This window comes from Amphiura filiformis, chromosome 7 (assembly GCF_039555335.1).
Source record: "Amphiura filiformis chromosome 7, Afil_fr2py, whole genome shotgun sequence".
In the NCBI taxonomy this organism is placed as follows: domain Eukaryota; kingdom Metazoa; phylum Echinodermata; class Ophiuroidea; order Amphilepidida; family Amphiuridae; genus Amphiura; species Amphiura filiformis.
This window is the reverse complement of record NC_092634.1, coordinates 14,854,086-14,877,951: the sequence shown is the minus strand read 5'-3', so window position 1 is coordinate 14,877,951 and position 23,866 is coordinate 14,854,086. Positions and strand designations below refer to the sequence as shown.

Genomic DNA, 23,866 nt, shown 5'->3' with positions numbered 1-23,866 from the left:
ATATAATACCCATGTTGATTTTAGCAGTCAGTAATCAGATATAGCCCCTAATAATATACTATACTTTCAATTATTATATTTTTCTTATTGGCATCTTTTCCAGTGACTTTGTGCCCCACTTCCTCTTTTATCACAGTATTCGGAAATTAACAATTTTAAAGTGATGTTTGCTGGATTTTTTCAATAATTGATGAACTACAAAATGAAATATTAACTGACTTGAAAGTAATTCTTATATATTATCTGTGTTTTTAATTTATACAGGACCTTCACATTGATGCAGCACACATTAGCCGATACCTATCCACCGTGAGCCCTGCGCCAGAGCAACACTTTCATCCGAGTGCTCTCAGTTTTGACATCACCAGTCTGATGGAGACGGGTCTCGTCACAGCAACATATTTAGGAGCTCAACATCAGGTAACCAGATTTGAAATTATATTCCTGTAATGATAAAATAAACAAATTCTATAAGATCATTTATTCTTATTGTACAGGTAGACAAAAAATAAATAATAAAATGTTTTGTTTGATACCTCAGAAAGAAAATAACATGCATTTTGCTGTATACTTATGGAGGCAGGCTTATTCCATGTTATCAACATAAATTATATCTGTGTGATTATTGCTTGACTTTTGTTCCTACAGGTTTTAGGTGACTTGGCCCAGTTAGGTGCAACGATACTCAGGGAACCTCAGTCATTCTACAATCGTTGTTGGGCATCAGGGCTACTGGTCAAGCGACAAGTCTTGGACCAGGGCCTAGTTAACCTCACACCGGTGAGTATTCTAGCTTCTATTTCACATGTGTTAAAGTAAGCAAGCCCAGTTATGTGCATCCATTTTGTAGGGCATCCTAGACATGTGATAATAGGTATACTTTAGTAAATTGTTGTAAATTTTTGAGGAGAGCATACTTCGGCGATGTTGACAGGTGGAACTAACAAAGAGTACGAGGCATAGTTAGTTCAGTGACTTGACAGCAGCAGATCGCATCAGCAGCGAATCAGAGACGAGAATGTTTAACACAGTGAATACACAACATACTTGGTAAAGTATGCTGCTCTCATTAAAAGTTTTCAACAAGTTACTATATCATCAGATCTATTAATCAAGAAATACCGTATAGTTTGTATTAAGGGGGTACTACACCCCTGTGGTAAATTTGTGACTATTTTTACATTTTTCTCAAAAATAATAACACACTGGTAACAAAAGTTATGTATATTATTGGGGCAAGGAATCCAATTACTACACTGAAATTTCAGCGACTATGATAGAAAATGAGGTACATCCTAGCGGTACCTTATTTCTTACCATAAATAATGAACCGCATGTCTTGGGTCACTGAAATTCCAGTGTAGTAATTGGATTCCTTGCCCCTATAATATACATAACTTTTGTTACCAGTGTGTTATTAGTTTTGAGAAAAATGCAAAAATAGACAACAATTTATTGAGGGGTGTAGTACCCCCTTAAACGCTCCCCCTCTAATAAACGCCCCTCTAATTTTTTCAGTGAAAAAAAAGGGGCAAAAATTGCCATGCCACATTGTGTGAGTAAGCTTAAAACTTAAATTAGTCATGTCAGTGACGATCGCTTAATTGCATGGAAAAAAGCTATCGTGACTCAAACTTCCATCCATTTCATTGCCTAATTATGGTAGAAATTCACTATTTTCATCAGATTCTTGTTTGATGATATACATCCCCCGTTTGGAAAAATGCAAAGCCCCCGGGCCATTTAATACATGGTTGTATGTAAGCCACACATCTTGACATGGTTTATTTGCCTTATTCTAAATATACTACAGGCCAGGTACAGGGAGCAAGAGAGTAGAATGTTGATTTGAATCAGATGTTTCAAGTCCTGTAGGGAGTCTGAACCACACTCTTCCATACTTAAGTTTGGTAATGATGTCAGTGCTTTTATGCGGTTGCTCGGCATGCGTTCTGACATGTACAGGCCAGTGTACATGATTTGATACTGTGACTTGCAAAATGCACACCTACATCGCACCAAAGTCAAGGTGCAACAAAGTATATACCATTTTCCACCCTGATGTGGCAGTGACATCAGTGCATATTTCATTTGTCGCAGTTACAAATTGAAAGCGCTGGCGTATGTACATGCTTAAAGATGCCACATAGATGCGCATGCGAAACAGCTGGCTCAATGTGTTGACGTCACTGCCACATCAGGGTGAAAAATGGTATAGTCATGTTGCTCTGAGCCAAACTCAAAATGCTTGGGTACACTTTAGCACATACTGATGTCAATTTATGACGTTTTTGTATCTGTTTACAGCAAATACAGCGTGAGACAATTCTGTCGATAGCATTGGATCATAACCTGATTGGTTTCCTCTTGGACTGCATCAGTACTTTTGCATTAGGAGGTAAGTTACCAAACCCAATTATGTTCATCCATCTTCAGGGAACCCCAGATATGTAAGAATGGTATTGTATTGTAATGAAGTCTTTGTTAAACCTTTCATTTCACACTAAAATTTTGCGTGAAAATGTTGATTAAAGTTTCTATGTTATTGGCTTTGACTTTGAATTAAAATGGAGAAAAAAAGCGAGTGGTGAATAATGAGTAACTAACAAAATGAAGACATGACCCCACACACCCCCACACATCTACTTACCCCTTCCTGTCTGTGCCTGCAATCACAGACCTTGTATAATGCTATCAAAACCAGGATGTTTCTAATCGCCTTACCAAGGACCAAAGTGGCGGATTTTGTGTGTGTTTAGCTGTGTATGATACACAGTACGAAATATGCTTCCCAACCGCGGTTGGTATTTTTAATGCCGAAGAGAGGACATATCTCTAAAATACATTTGGCATGCAATTATGACCTACTGCAGACCTCCGTGAACCGAGGCCTGCTCGTTTGTAGGTAGGTCCACAGTTTAAATATAAAAATCTGGTGTGTGTTATCGGTTGGAGGACATGCACACACCCCCTCATAGACACGCAAAACATACAATTACACATGCACAAACACCCCTACACACACAACACTCAAGAAAACACCAATTACACACAACAAACAGGTGCTTCTCACTGGTTGATATCCACCTATTTTGTCTACCTTTGCAGATTTTTCATCAGGTTGTACTCTACGCACCATACTGGATTGGGCATGGAGTAAAGTAGCCAGCATCAAGCAGTCAGTAGACCATCTGTGTAAGTATTTAATCTTTGTGTTGATTGCATAGTCTCTCAACTTGCCTTTTTTTGCCTCCACCTCAAGCCATACTATTTTTGTAATATCTATACTTCCCACCATCTTGCCTGATGCTGTATAGATCTTTTGAATGGAATCCAATTTCTAGGATAAGTATGCCATGGTCAGAAACTCGGCTACTTTTTTGGGGGGTCCAATTTGCATATCATGATTATGAGCTAATTTGCATATTTTGAGCTGAAATTTTGCCATATCTGAATAGATCTAGACTGATTGACTTCCATTCAGATATAGACTGATTGACTTCAGATATAGGTAGGCCACGGTTGCAAACTTTAACGTCTGAACCCGTCTTTCTTCATTGGACATGACAACTTATAGATCTAGCTTCTCATTTTTTTTCAACAACTTTTTATTGTTCCAAAGGCATACCTCTCTACGATGGGTTTGGCACATCTGTTGACCAGCAAACAATGAAACAGCTAGACCATCATGCAGTGCAAATGGGTCACATGATCACAATATTTCAATCCCTGTTGGACCAATCAGCAACTACAACAGAACAAGGTTAGTGTAATGTCATTTATAGGTAGGTTTAGATTTTCGAAATACTAGACTTGTTGGTTGTTCCATATGTGATAACTATTTGTAACAGGATCAATTTGTTCATGAAAGTTCATCTATGTTGGTATATTGAATGATTAAAGATTAAAACTTTTGATCCAAACACAAGCAAGTTATTCATACCTCTCAGAATTTTCAGATGGTTGCTCAAAGGATCAAGTTGTGTTTGAGATATGAGCTGATTTTCCATTCAAATCACTATGTTTCTTATTGTTTTCATTATGCAAAAATCTGAAATATCGTCCTCTTTGTGTGGAAAAATGCTCAGTCAGTTATGAAATCATGTTACAATGATGAAATAACAAGTATTTTTGTTTTGTGTTTATTTTGTTTCTGGTTGTTGTTGTAGTTTTGTTGTAAGTTAGAGTAATAGAAGCCTACAGTCAAAACCAATGAGGGCGTGTCGGCGCATTGTTCAGTAATTTCCATGAAATAGTTACTTCCTCATAATAGTGACAATGATAAATCATAATGGTTTTATTCTTAAATTTCTTCAATAGGTCTGCGGGATTTGGAGATCAAGTATGGCGTAGTGACTCTAATATGTCAACATCTGCAAATAGTGTTATGGTTTGTGAAGACAGGACTTCTACCTGAGTGCAATGGTAAGGTTTCAGATTAGAAGACAAACACATTGAAGCATTGCTCCAAACAAGGAAAAAAAGTTGGCAAAGTTATCAGTACTTGCGCAATATTATTCTACAAATTTAATATTTCAAATAACATATTAACTCACCACATGGCATTTGTCCTGGAAAATGTGAATTTAGATTTCATAAAAGCATTCTTTTTTGACTATAAATTGACATCTCACATATTGAAGGAAGTTGGATATATATAATATAAGCGCAAGACATTGTACAAAGTACTCACCAATAAGTTTATTCTCTTCATCAGATGGTATGGGTGATATCTTGGAGGGTCAGTTCTGTTACCCAGCCAAGAGGCTGAGGGAAGTCTATGCACAGAGAAGAGCTCAGTTGCTGAAACTCTGCAAGTAAGTATTCAGGTTTTTAAAGGCTTATACCTCAAACTGAGGATGTAGATTTATCTATTGTTTGTTGTTCCTCTTCACCTTGCTCCTCTGCCTCTCCTCCTTTCCCCCCTTATTCTTCACCGTCTTACTTGTCCGTTTATTTGCTCTTCTTTTTCTTCCTGTGATGACAATTTCATAGATATTTATTTCTTATATCCCATTTTGAGCTATTCCAGGTGCTGGCAATATGCTATTCCATTTAAAATCCACACCCGTTGTGGAAGATTACACTGGACATCACTGTAATTCCTGTTGCACCATATGTTCAAACCAGGTGGATATTTTTTACCAGTTTTATGTTAAATTCCAGTTGAAGATGACATCAAATCCAGTTCGCTTTCACTCAGTTTGGTCTTGAAATGGTTTGCCCCATGCAATATTCTCATATCTGCATGCTTTGAAAGCCCTCATCCAAATTCATGTGCAGCGATTGAGAATACAAAATATAGAGAGCTGAGATGCATAACACTAATTACTGGATTCTTTTTAATCTTTCCAGAAACAACGGGAATGATGACATTTTGATGATAGATGGCCTGGTATCTCAAATAGGTGATGCACTTACAAATCTTTGGGCTGGTAAAGACAGTTCTGGTTCTGGATTATACCCACCTCCTAGCTTCCATGTAAGTGTTTCAGAAGTACAGAGATATGGCATTACACAGCATGCAACTGTCTAGTGTGTCAAAACATGTAAAAATCTTGCAATATGCGAGGCCAAAAAAAAAAAAAAAGGTTTGTCTCACGAACATTTGCCAAAAAAGCTAAGTGCTATGCTTTTTTTCTTTTTTTTTTTTTTTTGGTTTAGAAGCTATGCTAATGCGGTTTTTTTTTTGTTTCTTTTTAGCCTGAGACAAATGAAAATCACAAGACAGGTATTGGAAAACTACAAGTGGTCTTACAATGAAAGAGAAGCAACAAATTTACAATGTTAATATTCTGTAACTGTATTTTATTTGCCTTCCTAGAGCTGATCACTATTAAAAATCAGTGCAAAATACAAAGTTACGATACAAATGTTGGTATGAGCGTAGATTTGATGTTTCCATAGAGGTGAATATTTAGAGGCGCACCGATGCAGTGCCCAATTCCTCAGCACAGTCCCCCTGTTTTAACTATACGAATACTGAACAATCATGTTGAAATAAACGGTAAAAATTCGTTAAAAAACAGCTACAAAAAATACAAAAATTTATGAAAACAACATGGCTTCACTCGATCGCAGAGTTCTCCGTGAGGCTAAGTCCTTTTATATTGCATCCACTTTGCTTCGCCGGCTTTACGCTCCGTGCCGCTGCAAGGATGGCGTGAAACTAGCGAGACTGAGGCTACGGTGTGGGTTACAGGCTATCTGCAACACTAATGGCATACGCGCTGCCTGACATTTTCGATGGTTTTCTGACATTGAGGAATTCATTTTTACTACGTTGGTCGAACTATCGGGAACCGGAAAAATCGGGGAAAAAAAAAAAAAAACCCTTTAAAAGGCGGTCAGAGAATAAAAAAAGCGCTTTTTTTTTTCACATACTTATTGCCGCGGGTTCGTGGACAAACCTTTTTTTTTTTTTTTTGCCTGACATGATCAAGGGGAATGAGTCACATGTCGACCCTGGTCGAATATGAGTTTTGCATAGGTTTTAAAGAGGACATTTAGAGCTCTCTGAAACTGAAAACCCCATGTTGATACGACCTTTCGTTGCAAAGTTACATCAAGTTATCAATCGCTGAAAACAATATAAAACAAAAGAATTTTAATATCTCAAAATCAATATTAGCGACATCCGACTCATTTCCCTTGATCGTGTCACATGTTTTTGAGTTATCCAAATGTATGTAAAGTTGTGTAGCAAATAATTGTGTAAAATAATGCATAGCAAAACACAGTCCTCCAAGATGTTTTTACTTCTTTTCTGACCTTGTGTGGAATGAATAGGAATGGAAACTTTCCAAAAACAACATTGTTTTCTTCCTTGGCCTTCTCGAGGGAAATAATAAATTTCAGGGGTTCAAATTTGCAACCAATTGCGGGAACCTGTTTAAATTCTTGCAAAGGGCATATGCGAGAACATCAAAACCAGGCTTTCGATTCCACAAAATATTGAGAAAAAACAGGTAGAATCTTAATACCCTATAAATAGCTGGGAATTTTTATGCAACTTATTATAGCCCTGGCAAAATCTGCTATATTTTAATGCAAAAGGCAGGGGGGAAAGGTAAAATATAACACAACATGTGATCTGAAACTTGGAAGCTTAGGCAAACCAATTTTTGTTCTCCTAGGTGTAATCCAGCGCGAACCTTCAGGCGAACCGGTTCGCGTGTTCGTGTCAGATTTGAAACCCCAAATTTCATGCATACCATAACCTCAAATTTTAAGTAACTCAGGCCTTGTCTTTTGAAAATTGCTGGCGAGTGACAAATCACTCTCCTCAAAACTTGTCAGGTGAGCTGTAGGCGAGTGATTTTAATCACTTGTATTAGTATTACACCAAATGTAGGCGAGTGATAAAAAGCTCTCCTCAGCTTCATTTTAGGTGAGTGATCACTCTCACTCGCCTCAAAAGACAAGGCCTGAGTAACTCATACTCATAGTCAATAGCAACAAGTCTTCTTGTGGAATGTAATATATTTGTGTTTGAAATAGCTTCTGTGCTTGTTTTAACAGTTGAATGCATTTGGTATTTTTTTCACAGGCCTTGTTGGATATGTACCTCTTGGAGAATGTTCCCTTGGCAACCAAGCATAGCATTGTGGGATACTTCCTGTTAGATGTCATATTCACACTCAGTGATGTCAAATATGAAGAGGTAAGGAATCAAATGTAAAAGGGATCAGGACCGTTGTACGTGATGAAGAATAAAAATACACACTTTGAGTTTATTCACCTTCCCACAGACACACAAACTTAATTAGCCTTACCGTTTTGAGTTTTAATTGCTGAGCAAGAGTTAACTTGGCAACACTTTCTGCAGACTTTTATTTTGCGTTTTTATGCTATTTGCGATCTATGACATAGACCAGCAAGTGTGAACAATTGTGGTTCGTGCATACTCCCCAGGAGTATTTAGGAGGTTTACCAATCCAAGATCCAAGATGTCCTCTGTTACACTGCTTTTTCCTGTGAGTGTCCCTGACCAATGGTGTTTACAAAAGCCCACACCCACCAACACGCATCCCCTCACATACACTACACTCAAGCGCCACATGTATTCATGCAAAGAAGCACTCCACACCTACGCTTAACACATACACCCCACCCAAAAACTATTCTTGTGCAATTATTCGATTCCAATATAAAACATACAATGACTGATTTAAATAAAACACACACAGTCGCACACGCTCGTACCAACTGCATTGTAATTTGTTATAGAATACGCTACAAATCATTAATTGGTTGAACCTTTATGTTTCAGATGGCCAAGAGGATAGAGCTGTTTTACCAATGTTTCTCCCTCCCTCTGGGTATCATCAAGATGCTGCAAGGCTTCTGGTATTTGGATCACAAGGACTTTGAGGTAGTTACTCTGACAGTTGAAAAAGAAGATCATTAATTTTGTAATAAAATATGGTTTATAGATGAAATGACCAGAAGTAGATTGAATTAAAACACATGTCTTCATCAAATTTATTAACTTGATCGATTGATCAGTAATAATGATGTTTATTCCTTTGAAACAGAAGACCTTTCATATATGAACGCTTGAATCATTCTTTGGCATGCTTGTGAATTAAATGCCACATAGACAATTGAATATCACTTTACAAAAATAAGTTAGACCTGGGCATTTTATTGCTAGCAGACAGTTCTTCCTTGTGTGTGAAAGAAGGGCTCAAATCTACTCTCTAAATAGTGTTCCAAGTAATCTTAATCATGGTTTTCATGGAAGAAAGGCCCAACTCCATGGAGGTGGGTCTTTCTTCCATAAATATTGGGAATGTTATGAAGATGGAGTTGGACCCTTCTTCCTCTTAGGTATTCAATAATTAAGTACTGATATAGGTAACTGCCTTGTATTGTCTAACAGAATACTTTGGAATTGAAGAAATCAATTTATATATAAATGAAAAATACAAAATAAAACATCAAAATTAGCATAGAAGGTTGACGTTTGATTAGTGTTTCTATTCCAATTTTGCCAATGACAATAAATTGTCTTGTATCATGTTATTTTTCCAATTCCAGCAAGCAATAGAGATCTTAGTGGATCCAGCCGTCCATGGTTTTGTAGATGCATCGCCATGGCAACATAGGAACATCATCAGGGCATTTTTATACTATAATGAATCCAAGAGGGCGCTTCAATACATACGCACCGCCAGACCACCACTGTTTAATCCTGAAGATGTTGAGTTACATCTGACAGTACTGCTTGCCAATAGGTAGGTGTTTTATAGGCTACATGTTTTATAAAACATGGGTGGAATTTATTAGTTCACTGGTTTAATAACTGGAAAATGTTAGTTTGTCAGCTTTATTGATAAATGAATTCTAACCTGTTTGAATGCTACAACAACATCCCCCTTTTATTTAATTCATTTGTTATTAAAGACAAATACAACTGTTTAATCAAATTTGATATTGCTCTTTGGAGAAAGCCTGGTTGAACATTGTATGTTTAACAGCCAAAAGCACACAAGGACATATACCATAAAATCCATTGACAAGTATATGCCTGTAAATGAGGGTCTGTTGGTGAAAGAGATGAAAGGCAAACACCCTCCATAAAAACATTACAATAGATTGGGCTTACAATAATTCATGTTTGTGTAGACACCTGTATCAGTAATATAGTTGCTCAAACTGGGGGGCACCTTTCGTCTCTTTGCTTTCATAAAAACTCATATAGAGGCATATATGCTTGTAGATGGAATTCTACATTATGTAGTCTTGATTGACATACAAGGTACCTGTTGATCTTAACCCTGAGCACTACCTGCCGATCTAACATTGCATTTTGCAAATAATTCACCCCCATTTTAATTCATGGTGAAATTATTCTAACAATGTTGCTGATTGGTCCAATTGATAATGAAAAGTTCCTTTTGACTAATAGGCAGGTAGTTTTCATGGGGTTAAAAAGAATTGGCACATATGGTGACGTCAGTGCTGTGCTAATTCTACGATATAAGCACCATGTTATATAGATCAATTATCTTGATTATGTGATTCAGTCAATGTATCTTTTGGGTTCCACAGGTTAACAGGAGAAGCCTTTGAATTCCAGAGACAACACAGAGATGTCACCACATCGGAAGACTTGCTACATCAATTATTTCTAGGCTCACAACAAAGTAAGTCAAACATCATCAGGATTGTATCTGTCCGTTTGTTTGCTCACAACAGCAAAAATTTTTTTTATCAATTCTTTATATGTAGGTTTCAATAATTCAGAATGAATAACATCCATGTTTATTTATTGTTTCAAAATATTGAAATTGACATGTTTCGCTATATCTGTTGGAATACAAGAATTAAGAAGCAAACTAACTTTCCTGAAATAACGCTAGAAAAAATGTTTCCTTCTTGTTATGGTCTGTCTTGTCTCAAGTTGAGACTAATAGCATGTTGGATTTCGCAGTAGCATATTTAAACTGTGTGTGCTAACCTAATCCTGCAGGGCGTAAACACATGTGTAGAAGGGTGAATTATCACTGCGAAATCCAACATGGCGTTACTCTCAACTTGAGATGCGACAGAGTATCATGCACCATGAAAATTTGCTTGATGAAACTAAGGTTACCACTTATTCCATTTAATAACTTGTTGTGAAAGTCTGCATCAAGTATGGTAGTGATGTAGATGCATATTTACATTGGGCCCATATCGAATCAGTACATACTAACCTAATCCCACATAGCATATATGCCTGGTTTCAAAGTTTTCATAGTATAATTCTAAGAAACTGCCTTTCTCAATGGTGTATGCCAATCGATCCTTTGTTGGATGGTATGACGAAATTGGATGATGATGACGCCCTCCTATTCTATTTTTCCTATTCAACTCTTTTTTACAAGTACTGAACCAGCGGCCAGTTTTACCTACATAAGCCATCTTAAATTAGTGTGAGGTTTAACTGAGGATGTGATGTTGTGGGTGCATAATATATGCCTGCTTTCAAAGGCTGTTTATTGTCACGTTTAAGGTGCAACTGCGTGAAAGCACTTGCATCACTACCAAACTCAAAATTAAACAAACTATAATTGTTCATATATTGTGATTTTTTTAGCCAAGACTATGGATGAGTTACTCAAGCTCCCCTTTGATGAGGAAGAGGAAGCCGCTTTAGTGAAGTACTTGAAAGAGTCCACAGAACCAAACTCGCAGGAACTACTCGTCATGCATTACCTACAACGAGGGCGCTATGTAGAGGCAATCCGAGCCAATGAGCATCTTAAGCAGCATTCTCTAATGGTGAGTATGGTATACTCAAAGAGGCTCTACTCTGAATAGCCCAGTACCTAACGCTGTGGTAAATCTGCCATATTGGCTTGTCACATGTGGAGACTAATGATTTTGTTCAATCTGCCATTAGTTGACCAATACTGACTTATTGACAATCTTGATCCGCTCCCAGCATCAGCAATTGTTATTAAAAGAAAGGTACTTTTAAATGTTAGGATCATTTTGCTTTTCTAGGTAAAGATGTGATTACGAATTTGTGGTAAATGTGGTTATCTGTGAGGGAAAGTTAGCTCATCTTTGAAGTGCATTATTTGTAGCAAACATAGGGCATACGTTGTAGAAGTTTTTTTGTAGTGAAAATTGTCCATGTTTTTAAAAATTAACTTAAACTTTCATCAACATTGTTCACTTCATATCATACAGGACATTGGTGGTGACCCCTTGTACCGTGAGAGAACCTGCGCCAGAAATGTGATTGTAGAAGGCTATAGTAAACTTCTGCCTGGAATTCAACGCAAGCTTGCATTTGGAAATGAGACAAATATGAATAGAACTAAAATGATACGCAAAGAAGGTGAGTCTGTGATGAAGACTAGCATTACCTATTCAGGGCTTCAAGCAGTGCTATATTTCCTATATTTCCTCTATTTTTGAACTCTTTCTATATTTTCCTATATTGTTACAAAATGTCTTGTAATATGATTCCTATATTTTTTTATCCAAATTTAGGAAATTAACATGTTTTTTTTTTACGTGCACTATTGAATATAATATAAAATTGAAAAATGTAACACACTTCACGTGCAGTTGTTGTCACATAGTTGTCAGCAGGTCAGTGGATAGATTTTCCTGGCCTCTAATTTTTCCCAGTATATTATTTATAGAACTCTACCAGTCCAAAATGATGCACACATCATTTAAAAATTAAAGTGTCTTTGGGACTTTCCCCTTTAACAATAGTTGCTGGTCTCTGATACCCATTGTATTTGACTTCTGCTGTCCTATATTTGCCCTATATTTTCATTCAAAATGTTCCTATATTATTCCTTTATTTTGTAAATGCCTGCTTGAAGCCTTGTCTATTCTTAAATGCATGAGAATTTTTAAGCAAAATTTCATTGGTTCCTATAACGTTGAGCAGTGTTCTGGCTGGAAACCTGTGCAGAAAGTTGAAGCAAAAGGAATATCCATATTTGCTCTTTTTTTGTATTCAAATATAACAGATGGACCTATCATGATGGATTGAATAATGTTATACTCCCTATTCTGTGAAATTTTTACTGTTTTTTGATAAAACTGAGAACTATATGATGTGCACCCCAATTCTATAACATTCATTTCTGTCACCCATTGTACAGTTGTGAAACCCAGGCCACTATCATCAGTCATTAACCCAGCTAAGACATCTAAGGTCATCTCCCACGCATTGTTAGTCAACGCTGTGCTGGACAGAATAGCCGAAGCACATGTCAAACTGAGACAAGATGAGACGCCACCCAAAGCATGGTAAGGATTTTTGTATATTGAGTTCAGATGTGAACAATGTCTGCATCAGTTATGAATTTTTTGAAAGTTCTTCAGCTGAAAAGCTAGATTCTGATAGGCCAATCAAATAGTTCATGGTTATATTGTGAAATACGATATAGCTGAAGTGTTAGTCCATTATTTTTTCTGCTGATGACCCCATGCTGACATCGGCTAAATAAACTGTGTTTTTGCTCGAAAGGTGCCACTTCTTGTCCGCCATTTTTTATTTTCTCAGACAACTTGCTTACTAGTTGTTTTTAACCACAATTCGCACATTGAAATGTGAACTTCGACGTACGTGGCGTGAAAAACTTTTGGTTTATTAGTATACATGTCTCAACCGGGCTGGTTATGTTTACGGCCATGCATCAGTATATATATCGCCATTTTCAATTGTTATATATAATTTCTTGGTCCCCATAATCACTATTGAACTTATATGCTATCATTCCATTCAAGGCCCAGCAAAGATGAGATGGAAGATTCCCCACCTATGGAGCCTTTCATTGGAACACCCATCACGCCAAGGACAAGAACAACCAGGTAAATAGTTCCATTTCAAATAAAGGGGAGGGGAAACAAAACCAAGTGAAATTTGTAAAGTATGTGAAGCCTTGGTATTTAGAAGTAGTGTCTTAGGTTCAGATATTGCTAATTGAGAGAGACCAACTAAATATTGTGGCTGGTGCAAAAATGGGACCTAGGAATAGAACAAGCAAAACAGGGAGCTGCCAACGAGCTTAAAAAATGACAACACTGTAGTGGCATCATGTAGGTAGGAATTGCAAATGCACTAATCATCAGGAACATCATCAATGTCTGTCTTGTAAGAGTAATATCTTCCTGTCTTTGTTTTATTTTAGGTTATCAAGTAGTGTGGTGTACCCCTCAGCCCAGGCAGCTAATGACAGTTTAGGAGGTTACCAAGCCTCTCCAGCAAGGACTGTATCCTTCATGGCAGCACAAACGAGTGTAGTTATACCGTCACCTATCAGTCATACAGACAGATTTAAACAGTAAGCTTTAAATAAAGATATCATAGTTACAGGTTATGTGTTTGCGTTGTTTGCTCTCATCCCACGAAACTCTTAACAATTGAATTGGCCAGTTATCATTTATGGCCAGTGTTTGAAATAAGATAGGGCCTTGGGCCAAAAGCATGTGAAAATCACTGTGGGCCCCATGATTTGCTACCTTGTGGGCCCACAAGGGCTATGAGATGTTGTCGCCAAAGTCACCAAGACAGATTCAATGCTAACTTCATCAATCCATGGCAGTACCTGTTGTTGATTCGCGAGTCTGAAAACTTAGAAAATGTCACAAATGTGAACCAGTGTAACATTTGAGTTCAGACCTGTAAAAATTGATTTCAAACACAATCCCCTGGAGATTTTGGCTTGATTGATATTATGGTACCCCAAACTAGCAAGATCTGTAACCCTGTATGCATATAAAAGGTGAAATGAAATGACTTAAGTGTGTGTATGGGCGGGGGAAAAGTACTGAAATATTTTCGGAAAAGAAAATGGGACGAATGGAAGGAAAGGCAAAAGAGCAAATATGTAGGATTATTGAAAATCTGTTATTTTGTCTCCAACATCGATTGATAATGGTCTAGAGTACATCTAAAAAGATGTCCTGGCTTTAACCAGACCAACGTCCTACAGCATGAGCACTGTAAGCAGAGTGCTAAAATTGAAACTCTTTTACTAGAAACCTTGGCTATAGACCTGCAATGTCCACTGGTCACATTCCAGTATGAACAATTCTATATATATCAAAATAACAATAAAGCATGTACTAATTAACAACATTAAAATTGTAGTAATTATCTTTATTTTCTTGATCATTTGTGATACGATCAAGGAAAATCAGTCGGACCTCGGAAATATTGATTTTGAGATATAGCCAAACAAAGGAATTATTTTCTTTTGTTTCCTGTTGTCTTGGAAACTCTTTAATTATTCATATCTTTGGAACTGGTTGTTGTTCAATTTAAATCGGGTTTTCTGCAAAATGCAGCTTTGTAAATGTTTTTTACTCTCATATAAGAAACTGGAAATTTATTATTTCCGAGTTCCGACTGATTTTGCTTGATCGCATCACATATATGGTAACTTTGATGTGCATATATGATATCATTACAGACCAGCAATAATAGATTACTCTGGTGCTGAGGCTCTTTCCTTACTACAGACACCAACCATTACCAAGAAGGTAAGTTGTGATGCTATAGGGGAGGATGCATTTTAGGGAAAATGATTTGTTACAAAAATGTGGAACTAATTTTGAGAAACAAAGGTTAGAAATTCAGTGATTTGACTGCGCTGTGGTAGTTAAGAGACAGATTTGTATAACTTTGGTGTAGTGTTTTGCTCTTTGATTTAGACATGCGTAACCACAGAATTATATGAAGGGATTTTGTAGCGTTGTTTGACATTTTCTTGTGTATTGGTTCTTGTTTTATATCATTTGTCATAAGTATAGAGGCCCTGCATGAAATTATCGATTGGCTCCAAACAAAGGATTTGATCCGGTGTCCTTCACCGTAGTTATGGCGGAGTGCAGGCCATTCAATCAAATGTTGTCATCAACCTATTTGATTGTAGTGCAGGGTTATGTGTGTGAGACAAACTGTCACGATAGATTGCAATCATGCTTTTGTTGAATGCATTTGAGTAGTCCGCCATATTTACGGGATGATACGTCACATGCAAGGCCTCTATAGCATGTAATACCATTGGTGTAGAGCTACTTGGCCTTTGTCCTCAACCTACTTAGAATAATTGTATTATAATTTGGTTCATCTGAAGTTCAGTAGTGACGTACATGTGTATTTTGCTCGCCGTGGTATCAAATCGCGCACATACAGTTAAACCCACTGAGTGTACATGCACGCAACCGCGAAAAAGCAATGAAGTCACTACGGAACTTGAGGTGAACCGATTATAGTACCAATACTATATGAGATAATAGATGCACTACAATACCTTGATTCCCTTATTTCAACTGAGAAATCAGTCATCAATACTTAGATAATCTATTTTTCATTTGAACAGAGAACAGCTGCTACAGTCTACCCCAAGTTGGAGGCCTTTATGCCCCCCACTCCTCAATCCATCCTGAAAACACGAAAGGTTACACGGCGATCCCCCGGACCATCACCGGTGAATCAGACGGCAACACTTAGAACGAAACCGGGCCAGTCCAAAGGTGAGTGAGCTGCAATGGATGCATTAGTTATCAGGCAAAGTTGATGAGGATATGGATTATTTCATACTACACTACTAAAAGGATCAGATTTTTTTTTTTTCCTTTTTCAAAAACAGGACTAACATTGTAAAATCAGATGAATATTGTTTCATTCAGTAGTGTTTAGGCAGCAGAACACTTGTATTAACGAGTACTTAAGTCCCATTTTACTAAAAAACACTTTAGGTGGGCAGTATGAAATCAGGCAAGAAAGGATGAAAAGCTGGATTATCAGATTCTGATATTTTGAGTAGTTCTGCTCTTACTGTAGTGTGTCGTCACCACTTCAGAGTAACGCCATGTTGGATTTCTATGTGGCAGATTTGAATCAGTGCGTTTAGTCACAAGCATACAGACAAATTGCCTTATTTTTGTGTATACGCCACAGACTACTACAGATGTAATCTGATGTGATGTAGGCTAGTCCTGCTTAATCGGAGTACAGCATCCAGATCGAGACTATTTACCAACAGTTAGTCCCTGTGCATTGTATGCTGTGAACTTTGACTGTTTGGAGTTTGTCTGTTATCTCTTTCGTCCATGGTATACGCAATGTGGGATTAGGATAGTGCGTGTGATTTGAATCTGCCACTATGAAATCCACCATGGCATTACTCTCAATTTGAGACGAGACAGACTATACAGTAATAATTCTATTTGAGTGAACATATATTTCAAAAGGCAAAATGTGGGCGGCCGAAAATACTGATCAAACCAATCAAAAGACAACATCAGAAATACAAACCAATCGCAAGTTATTTGGGAGCATGTATGCTCGTGTTCGTCATGAGGTACATATTTGTTTGTCATGCTGTGTTCATTCAAATGAAATTTTTACTGAAGGTAACATTTTTACATGTGCACCTAATCAATGTCTTTAGATAGATAGATAGATAGATAAATGGTTTATTAATATGCACTCGCAGTAAAAACTGAATTGCCACATATTTACAAAATATAATAAACATATTAACACATTATTCATTAAAATTGACATAAAAGATAGCATTTTATCAACACTCATGTACTCACGCTTCGAACAGTAAACTCACCACACTACTACGACTCACGACTCCTAACACATTCACAACGCCCGTCTTCACACACACCCAACACACCCCCTTTACAAACACTCTCACACACCCCACACACCATCGCCAACACCCCGATCCACACCCACGACACTAAACGCACAACCACCAAACTCATCCAATCACACACCCACTCACACACCCACACTTAAACCATTTACTCCATAAATTCAAGGTGAAAAACATCAAAATACATATTTGAAACGAGTACCACAAATTGATGAGAACACATTTCCATCAAAATTGTTCATAATATTGCACATGATAAGAATGATAAAAGATCACATTAGCTGGTCATTTAAACGCATGAGTACATACATCAGCGCTTTCAGCAAACTTTGCTGTTTTGCAGCTGCGCTTGTGAAATGCACTCCGACTGCACTAGAAAAAAGGTAGATAGTAGAGAAACTTGTACGTCCTGATCAGGAAGCAGGCTGAGCCATGTATAAGGGCCATTACGCCATGTAGTCTGATCTTTTTTTGTTTTTTGTTTTCCATTGTGACAAATGCAACTTTTTCCATTCTCCGCTACACTTTTTGGTTCTCCAGTGCAATATCCTGCTCAAATGATCACGTTTGTTTGCAAATTTGTTTGTATTCTCAACATTTGTCACTCTGCACCATTTTGTTAAGCAAAAATTGCATGACAGAATTGCTGCTGCTTTGTCTTAGTGGCGAAATTCATGCAAAAGCTCCCACTATATTCTGTCCCTGATAATAAGTTTATCAAATATCAAAATTACCCTTGTATTTTGTGCTTTGTGTCATTGATTCACAATGACAAAACATGAAACCAGCACTACCATTGTTTTCAATAACAACAGACTACTTGTGCATGCCTATTTCCAACAAAAAGATACAGAATTATACATGGACACAGGATTGTATTAAGACTAAGGCTCAACTGATAATCGTATCGGATATTGTATCGGCCCGATATTCTTGATATTGGTATCGGTAAAAAAATGGTAGTTTTCGGCGACTATTGGAGAACCACTGGACCTATTCTGAAGTGCTAGGATCATTCACAGTTAATTTGAAAAAAAAATTTGAAAAAAATTACAGATTGTTATCCTTGATATGCAACCTGGGAACCAAGGGAGAACAGTGCCAGAGCATTGATTGGTCACCCCAGGTTAAATAAGAAGTAAATAAATAAATAAACCGTTAACTTGTGTTTACCTCTTCATCTATCACATTATAAATGCATGGAAACCATATTAGATCGGATATCACCCGATATTATAAAATTGATATCAGATATCGGATCGGAAGACAAATGCCATTTCGGTTGACCCCTAATAACTTTATTTGTCATCATTTTCCACCAGGTATATCTATGGCTGACGTTACCATGCCAACACCACCTGTCTTTCATAAGAAGCAACTCTCCTTTGGTAGGTATCTGAATACAATTGTTAATGTGCATTCAACATGGGTTCACCACCTGTGGTATTATTTAATTGTAATTGTTGTTTTGAGTGTAGTTATCATCATTAACAGACTATTTAATGAATGAATATTCTCATGCCTGATGCAAGCGTGTATTATGTACACACACAAGTTCCAGGTATGACGAAAATATGCGCGCTTCCGTTAACTTATGTTCATGTATACGCTACTGTAAAAGTGTGGATTCGTCACTGATTAATAACAATAAGGCTTCTGTGCAAAGGTATAGGAAGATTTGTTGAAATTAGGATAATGATTCAAATTAAGAGCTTTCAATGTTGAGATTTCGATGGATTGGAATTAGGGTTAGAATTTTGGTTGGGTGTGTGATCAGAGAAGATATCTTACACTTCCCATAATGCATTTCTCCCATTTCTAGTGCAACATGGATCGGTAGTGACAAAATGTACCTCAAAGAACAGAGAACATTCAGATCTTTCAAAATATGTTTATTTATTGACTATCGACCCATGTTAAGCCAGTCTATTCTCAAAATGAAAACAAAAGGAACATGTACAAAGAAATGGGAGCATCATTTGATGAAATACCATAAAAACTCGATAGTTAGCATATGTGCTTACTATCAAGCGCTTTTGAAAACATGAAATTGTACCAAGGTCTGGCACTTTACCAAGTGAGCTAATGGAGTTGAGACACAAATTTGCAGGTTTACTTGTTCGTATATAAGTATGTGTATCAATGATTTGCTCAAAACCCTTTACACTTTTGTGGATGGGGCACTTCATGTTTGCATGTTTTAAAAGTGCTCGATAGTAAGCACATATGCTAACTATTGAGTTTTTACGGTAGGTGATGCGTCATGTTGCAAAGGATTCTGGGAAGGGTAAGAAACCATCATGGTTGTGACATGGAAGAAGAATAGAGCACGAATTGCGATGGAATTGCAACTCCGTTCGTCGACGTGAGGTCATTGACGTCAACACGTGCAACATGTGGACGTAGATGGCAGCAGCATTTTTCTGTCATTAGCATAAGTCTCCACAGCACTACGCAGTACTATCGTAGGTGGCAGCAGCATTTTTCTGCAGTTTTCAGTAGGCTATCAGCACAGGGTAATACACAGGGGAAGCCGACGCTGTCGCCATCTTTTTGTATTGCGCTAGTATAGAAGTTGCAATGGCCTGGTTGTGACCACGTAAGTTGTTCTGAAAATTGCAATAGTATTGATTGTCATGATTTGTTTCCTTGTCAGCTGCTGATTTTCCTGATGTGAAGGATGAGAAAAAGAAGTCTGCTACACCTGTCAAGAGGATCACCTTCGCTGATGAAACATTTGGAAAAGCGCCCTCACCAGAACCGAAAACGACCATTCATTATACAGCTGCTAGGTATGATGTTTACAACAATTTTTATGATTTAAAGTTTTAAGCTCTGCATTCCATTCAGTGAATGTTAAGTGCGTACACTAAAAGATTCCTATTGCAGCTGCCTGAACATGTACACCATCGCCAAGGTACCGGACAGGACCCACCAGCAGTTATACTGCACTAATACTACCAAGGTACTACGCAGGTACACCTTGGCAGCAGTGTACCTGTGCAGGCAGCTGTAATAGGAATCTGGTGGTGTAGTCTTCTACATTCATAGTTTGATAGAGACTTATGGGTTATTGCTTCTTACCAGTTCATAATTTATTGTGAAATTTTATGTAGCAAAAAAACTTGAACCTGCTTATAATGGAAAGCGTCTTTGAATGCAAATAGTTTTAAATGGATTAGCAGCCAGCCATTTTATGCCCACTTCATACTTCAAGAATTCATGAAAAATATATGCTGCAAACCAAGAGTTCTTTCTAAATTGCCATATCATAATAATAATATTATTCACAACCTAACTTTTTTTCTTTTATCTTAGCCCTCAAGGAACATCACCAGTCAAGACATCAGTAAGCTTCTCATCACCTGTAGTGCCTGCAAAGGAATTACCTCCGTTTGTAAGGAGGACCCCCTCTCCAAGGAAGGACCAGACCCCTTCACCAAAGAAGGAACAGACCCCCTCACCACAGGAGCAAAGCCCCTCACCAAAGAAGGAGCAAAGTCCCTCACCACAATCTAGTCAACCTATTCCCATTCCACAGAGTAGTTTCTCTCCTAAACAGCCTTCCCCACCCAGGGAGGTATCACCAGAAAAGGATGCCTCTCTCCCAATGGAAACATCCCCTAGAAAGGATTCCCCACCTAGCGATATATCTCCACCTAAGTCATTCTCTCCTAAAGATGTTGCCTCAAACATGGATACATTTCCACCCAGGGAGACCCCTACCCCACCATTCCACTCCCCAGCATCTTCTCCACCCAGACTCTCTGGTTCTCCACCTAAGCAGGTGGCATTTGCTCCTATCCCTACCACCCAGACGTCATTTATGCCAATAGCAGCGCCGTCGTGCAGGGAAGCGTCACCAGACAGACAGTCTGAGAGTCCAACTGATGATATGTTTGAGCCTGCTATGGCAGAGCAGATGGTAGTGGATGATGAGATCACCTTCAATTTGACAAAAAGAGACGAGGAAGAAGAGGAGGAGGAAGAAGAAGAGGAAGAAATGGAGGAGGAAGAAGAAGGTAAGTGTTGTCAACTGATAAGAGACTAAACTCTGAATGCAACTGTATCTAAAATGATGCTCTCCCTGCATGCACAAAAAGTGCATTTCTCTTTCTCACACTTTCCTAGCAATGCGCCAGAAGGCTTTTGCAAAGTAAAAGTATGCAATGTGTATGCGCACCCAACACACTCTTTGGGGTAAAACATTGTTTTAAAATAGACTGTGCAAAGGGTTAATTGATGCCAATAATTGACTTTGTATGCAAATTAAGGGGGTACTACACCCCTGGCCAATTTTGTGCCTATTTTTGCATTTTTCTCAAAAACTATAGCGCATTGGTGACAAGTAAGATATGTACATTATAGGGGCAAGGACTACAACTACTGCACTGAAAATTCAGCAACTCAAGGCAAGTAGTTATTGATTTATTGATCAAATATTGGTTTTCCCTCATTTTTGACAGTAACTCCACAACTGTTGTCTGTGCTGAAATAAAATTACCAGTGCAGTAGTTGTAGTCCTTGCCCCTATATTATACATATCTTACTTGTCACCAATGCGCTATAATTTTTGAGAAAAATGCAAAAATAGGCACAAAATTGGGTAGGGGTGTAGTACCCCCTTAAGCTATTTTGAGTCTCAACACTTATACTGCATACTTGAAGAAATTATATGCAAAGTGTACATTACATCATGGGGATGACTTGCCTAGGCAGGCAAATTTGCACATGGGATCATTGAAGGCACCCATGAACTTATGTTGTTGCTCAAAATATTTGTAGACAATTACTAGGCAGGTTTGGGGTCCAACAACTAGAATGTCATTACCATCCATGATTTATTTTTCTGAAAATTGAAGCCCAGTTTAAGTCTAATGCTCAAAGATATGGTATGATTACAGCCCTAGATACTAACCTTTTAATCCATAGTGTGTGTACATTTCAAAAGTTGGGTCATACCATATTAAATGAAAGTAGATCCCGGTATAGTTTCATGACTAACAATTCATACCCACAACTGGTTGTCAGGACACCCTTGGAAACGTAGTAGTTTATTATGACCATATTTTCATCATTTTTAACCCTTCCCCACTCCACCCACCAATCAATGTTGGATGCTACTATAGGTAAAATAAGTAATTCTAGGCCAAACTCGAACATACCTGTTGCGTCCATGTAGAGCACTAAGCGTGTACGTAAAGTAAGGCATGTGGATGCTTTCTACTGTACCGTGCTATGTGCGCTTGTGTTCATCGCGGAGCCACTAGCGTTCCGAGTGTTCCCGCTTGGCCAAGAATTGTTTATTTTACCTATAGGCACATGAAAAAAATTGCAGGATTCAGCATTGATCAAGGGCTCATTTACATTACCCATGTTAAGACCATCCCAACACTGTATAAAGCATTGTAGAATCCAAATGGATAAAGGTGATCAAAAAATCACAATCGTACACATCACAAAATGATGCTTTAACAGATACCAGCATATAGTTGACCTCATCACCAAGCATACCACATCATTTGATTTGTGGTTTCATTTGATCCTCCCTACAGCTGAACCAGTGAAGACACCTCCATCAACTGATGAGGCCGATGCTCGCACGACTCCTGAGAAGACACTAGAGAGGTCCCCAATCCAGGATGATTACCAACGTTCACCATTAGCTAGACCACCCATCCATTCAGTCCCACAGACATCTACATCAACATCATTCTCACCACCATCATCCTCACCACCATGGCAACAGAGTGAATATACACCACCTAGAGCCGAGCAGCAAATACTGCAGTCATTCCCAACACCACCATCTGCAAGTCGAGAGGCGCCGGCTGCAGACCCTGTCATGCCTCCGGAGCCACAAAGATTATCAATGCTTTCCACATTTGCACCCGATGCCCCTCCAGGTACCTCAGTAACTCGATCATTTGGGGTCTCGCCCTTCTTAGGCAGAAGTGCATTCACAGTACAGGAAAGTGTGCAGACATCCCCAATGAGGCAATCATTCCTGAGTCTCGGTACATCCAAGGTAGAAATGGCTGCCCAGACTACTCCAGGATTAGCTCTCAGAGGAGAGGGCGGTCCCAGCAGACCAAGAACGTCGTTTGCAGCATCACTGAAGGAGACACCTCAAAAACCGGCCTTTAGTGGCGGCCAGACAGAAGGTGATGGTTCTATATTGGGAGAAACCAGAGATGCCAATGGTAAATATTTGACATTTATTTTGATTTGATTAATTTTAGAAAACTAAAGGTTTCAAGTTGCCCACAGATTGTGTTACATGTCTATGACAACTGGCTCCTGATATACCATTTTCACCCTGATGTGACAGTGATGTCAGTGCGCATTTTAACGGGCACAGCTCTAAAATCGCTAGCGTTTGCTGAAGGTGGTTTTAAATGCAAATTAAAGATCTATGGATCGTTTTCATCTTTGGCACAGAGAAAGATAATAATTTAAAAAAATTTTCGGCAGTGTTTTCAGCACCCTACTGCCTCTGATTATTGCTCTCCAGGGACGGAGAAATTTCAGACCAGGATACTGCCCTCATACGGTTGAAACTGCACATGTCCAAATAAATAAAAAGAAAGTTACCCACAAATATTGTTTCATCAACGGACATTAAAATGATTTTCCCGTAAAAAGTTTGTAAGTAATATGGAATATGTGGCCAAAAAACGAAAATTTCACTTTGACCCCCCGGGGGAATTCCACTGGGATTTTTT

The 23,866-nt window shown here is 38.2% G+C and overlaps 2 protein-coding genes across 2 annotated transcripts in view; one reads left to right on the top strand and one right to left on the bottom strand.

Annotated features, from left to right (window-relative positions):
• LOC140156780 (28S rRNA (cytosine-C(5))-methyltransferase-like) overlaps positions 1–23,866 on the bottom strand; it is a 351,435-nt gene that overhangs the window by 1,900 nt on the left and 325,669 nt on the right. The window lies entirely within an intron of this gene.
• LOC140156781 (protein ELYS-like) overlaps positions 1–23,866 on the top strand; it is a 43,637-nt gene that overhangs the window by 14,612 nt on the left and 5,159 nt on the right. The window contains exons 11-33 of the mRNA XM_072179749.1: positions 265–420; positions 649–780; positions 2,308–2,398; positions 3,109–3,195; positions 3,623–3,763; positions 4,321–4,425; positions 4,718–4,817; positions 5,356–5,482; positions 7,550–7,663; positions 8,273–8,374; positions 9,043–9,239; positions 10,057–10,151; positions 11,087–11,271; positions 11,686–11,836; positions 12,621–12,768; positions 13,249–13,332; positions 13,653–13,805; positions 14,937–15,006; positions 15,849–16,002; positions 18,464–18,529; positions 19,798–19,933; positions 20,460–21,163; positions 22,697–23,344. Coding sequence (XP_072035850.1) covers positions 265–420; positions 649–780; positions 2,308–2,398; positions 3,109–3,195; positions 3,623–3,763; positions 4,321–4,425; positions 4,718–4,817; positions 5,356–5,482; positions 7,550–7,663; positions 8,273–8,374; positions 9,043–9,239; positions 10,057–10,151; positions 11,087–11,271; positions 11,686–11,836; positions 12,621–12,768; positions 13,249–13,332; positions 13,653–13,805; positions 14,937–15,006; positions 15,849–16,002; positions 18,464–18,529; positions 19,798–19,933; positions 20,460–21,163; positions 22,697–23,344 — 3,946 coding nt within the window. The remainder of the gene's footprint in view (positions 1–264; positions 421–648; positions 781–2,307; positions 2,399–3,108; positions 3,196–3,622; positions 3,764–4,320; positions 4,426–4,717; positions 4,818–5,355; positions 5,483–7,549; positions 7,664–8,272; positions 8,375–9,042; positions 9,240–10,056; positions 10,152–11,086; positions 11,272–11,685; positions 11,837–12,620; positions 12,769–13,248; positions 13,333–13,652; positions 13,806–14,936; positions 15,007–15,848; positions 16,003–18,463; positions 18,530–19,797; positions 19,934–20,459; positions 21,164–22,696; positions 23,345–23,866) is intronic.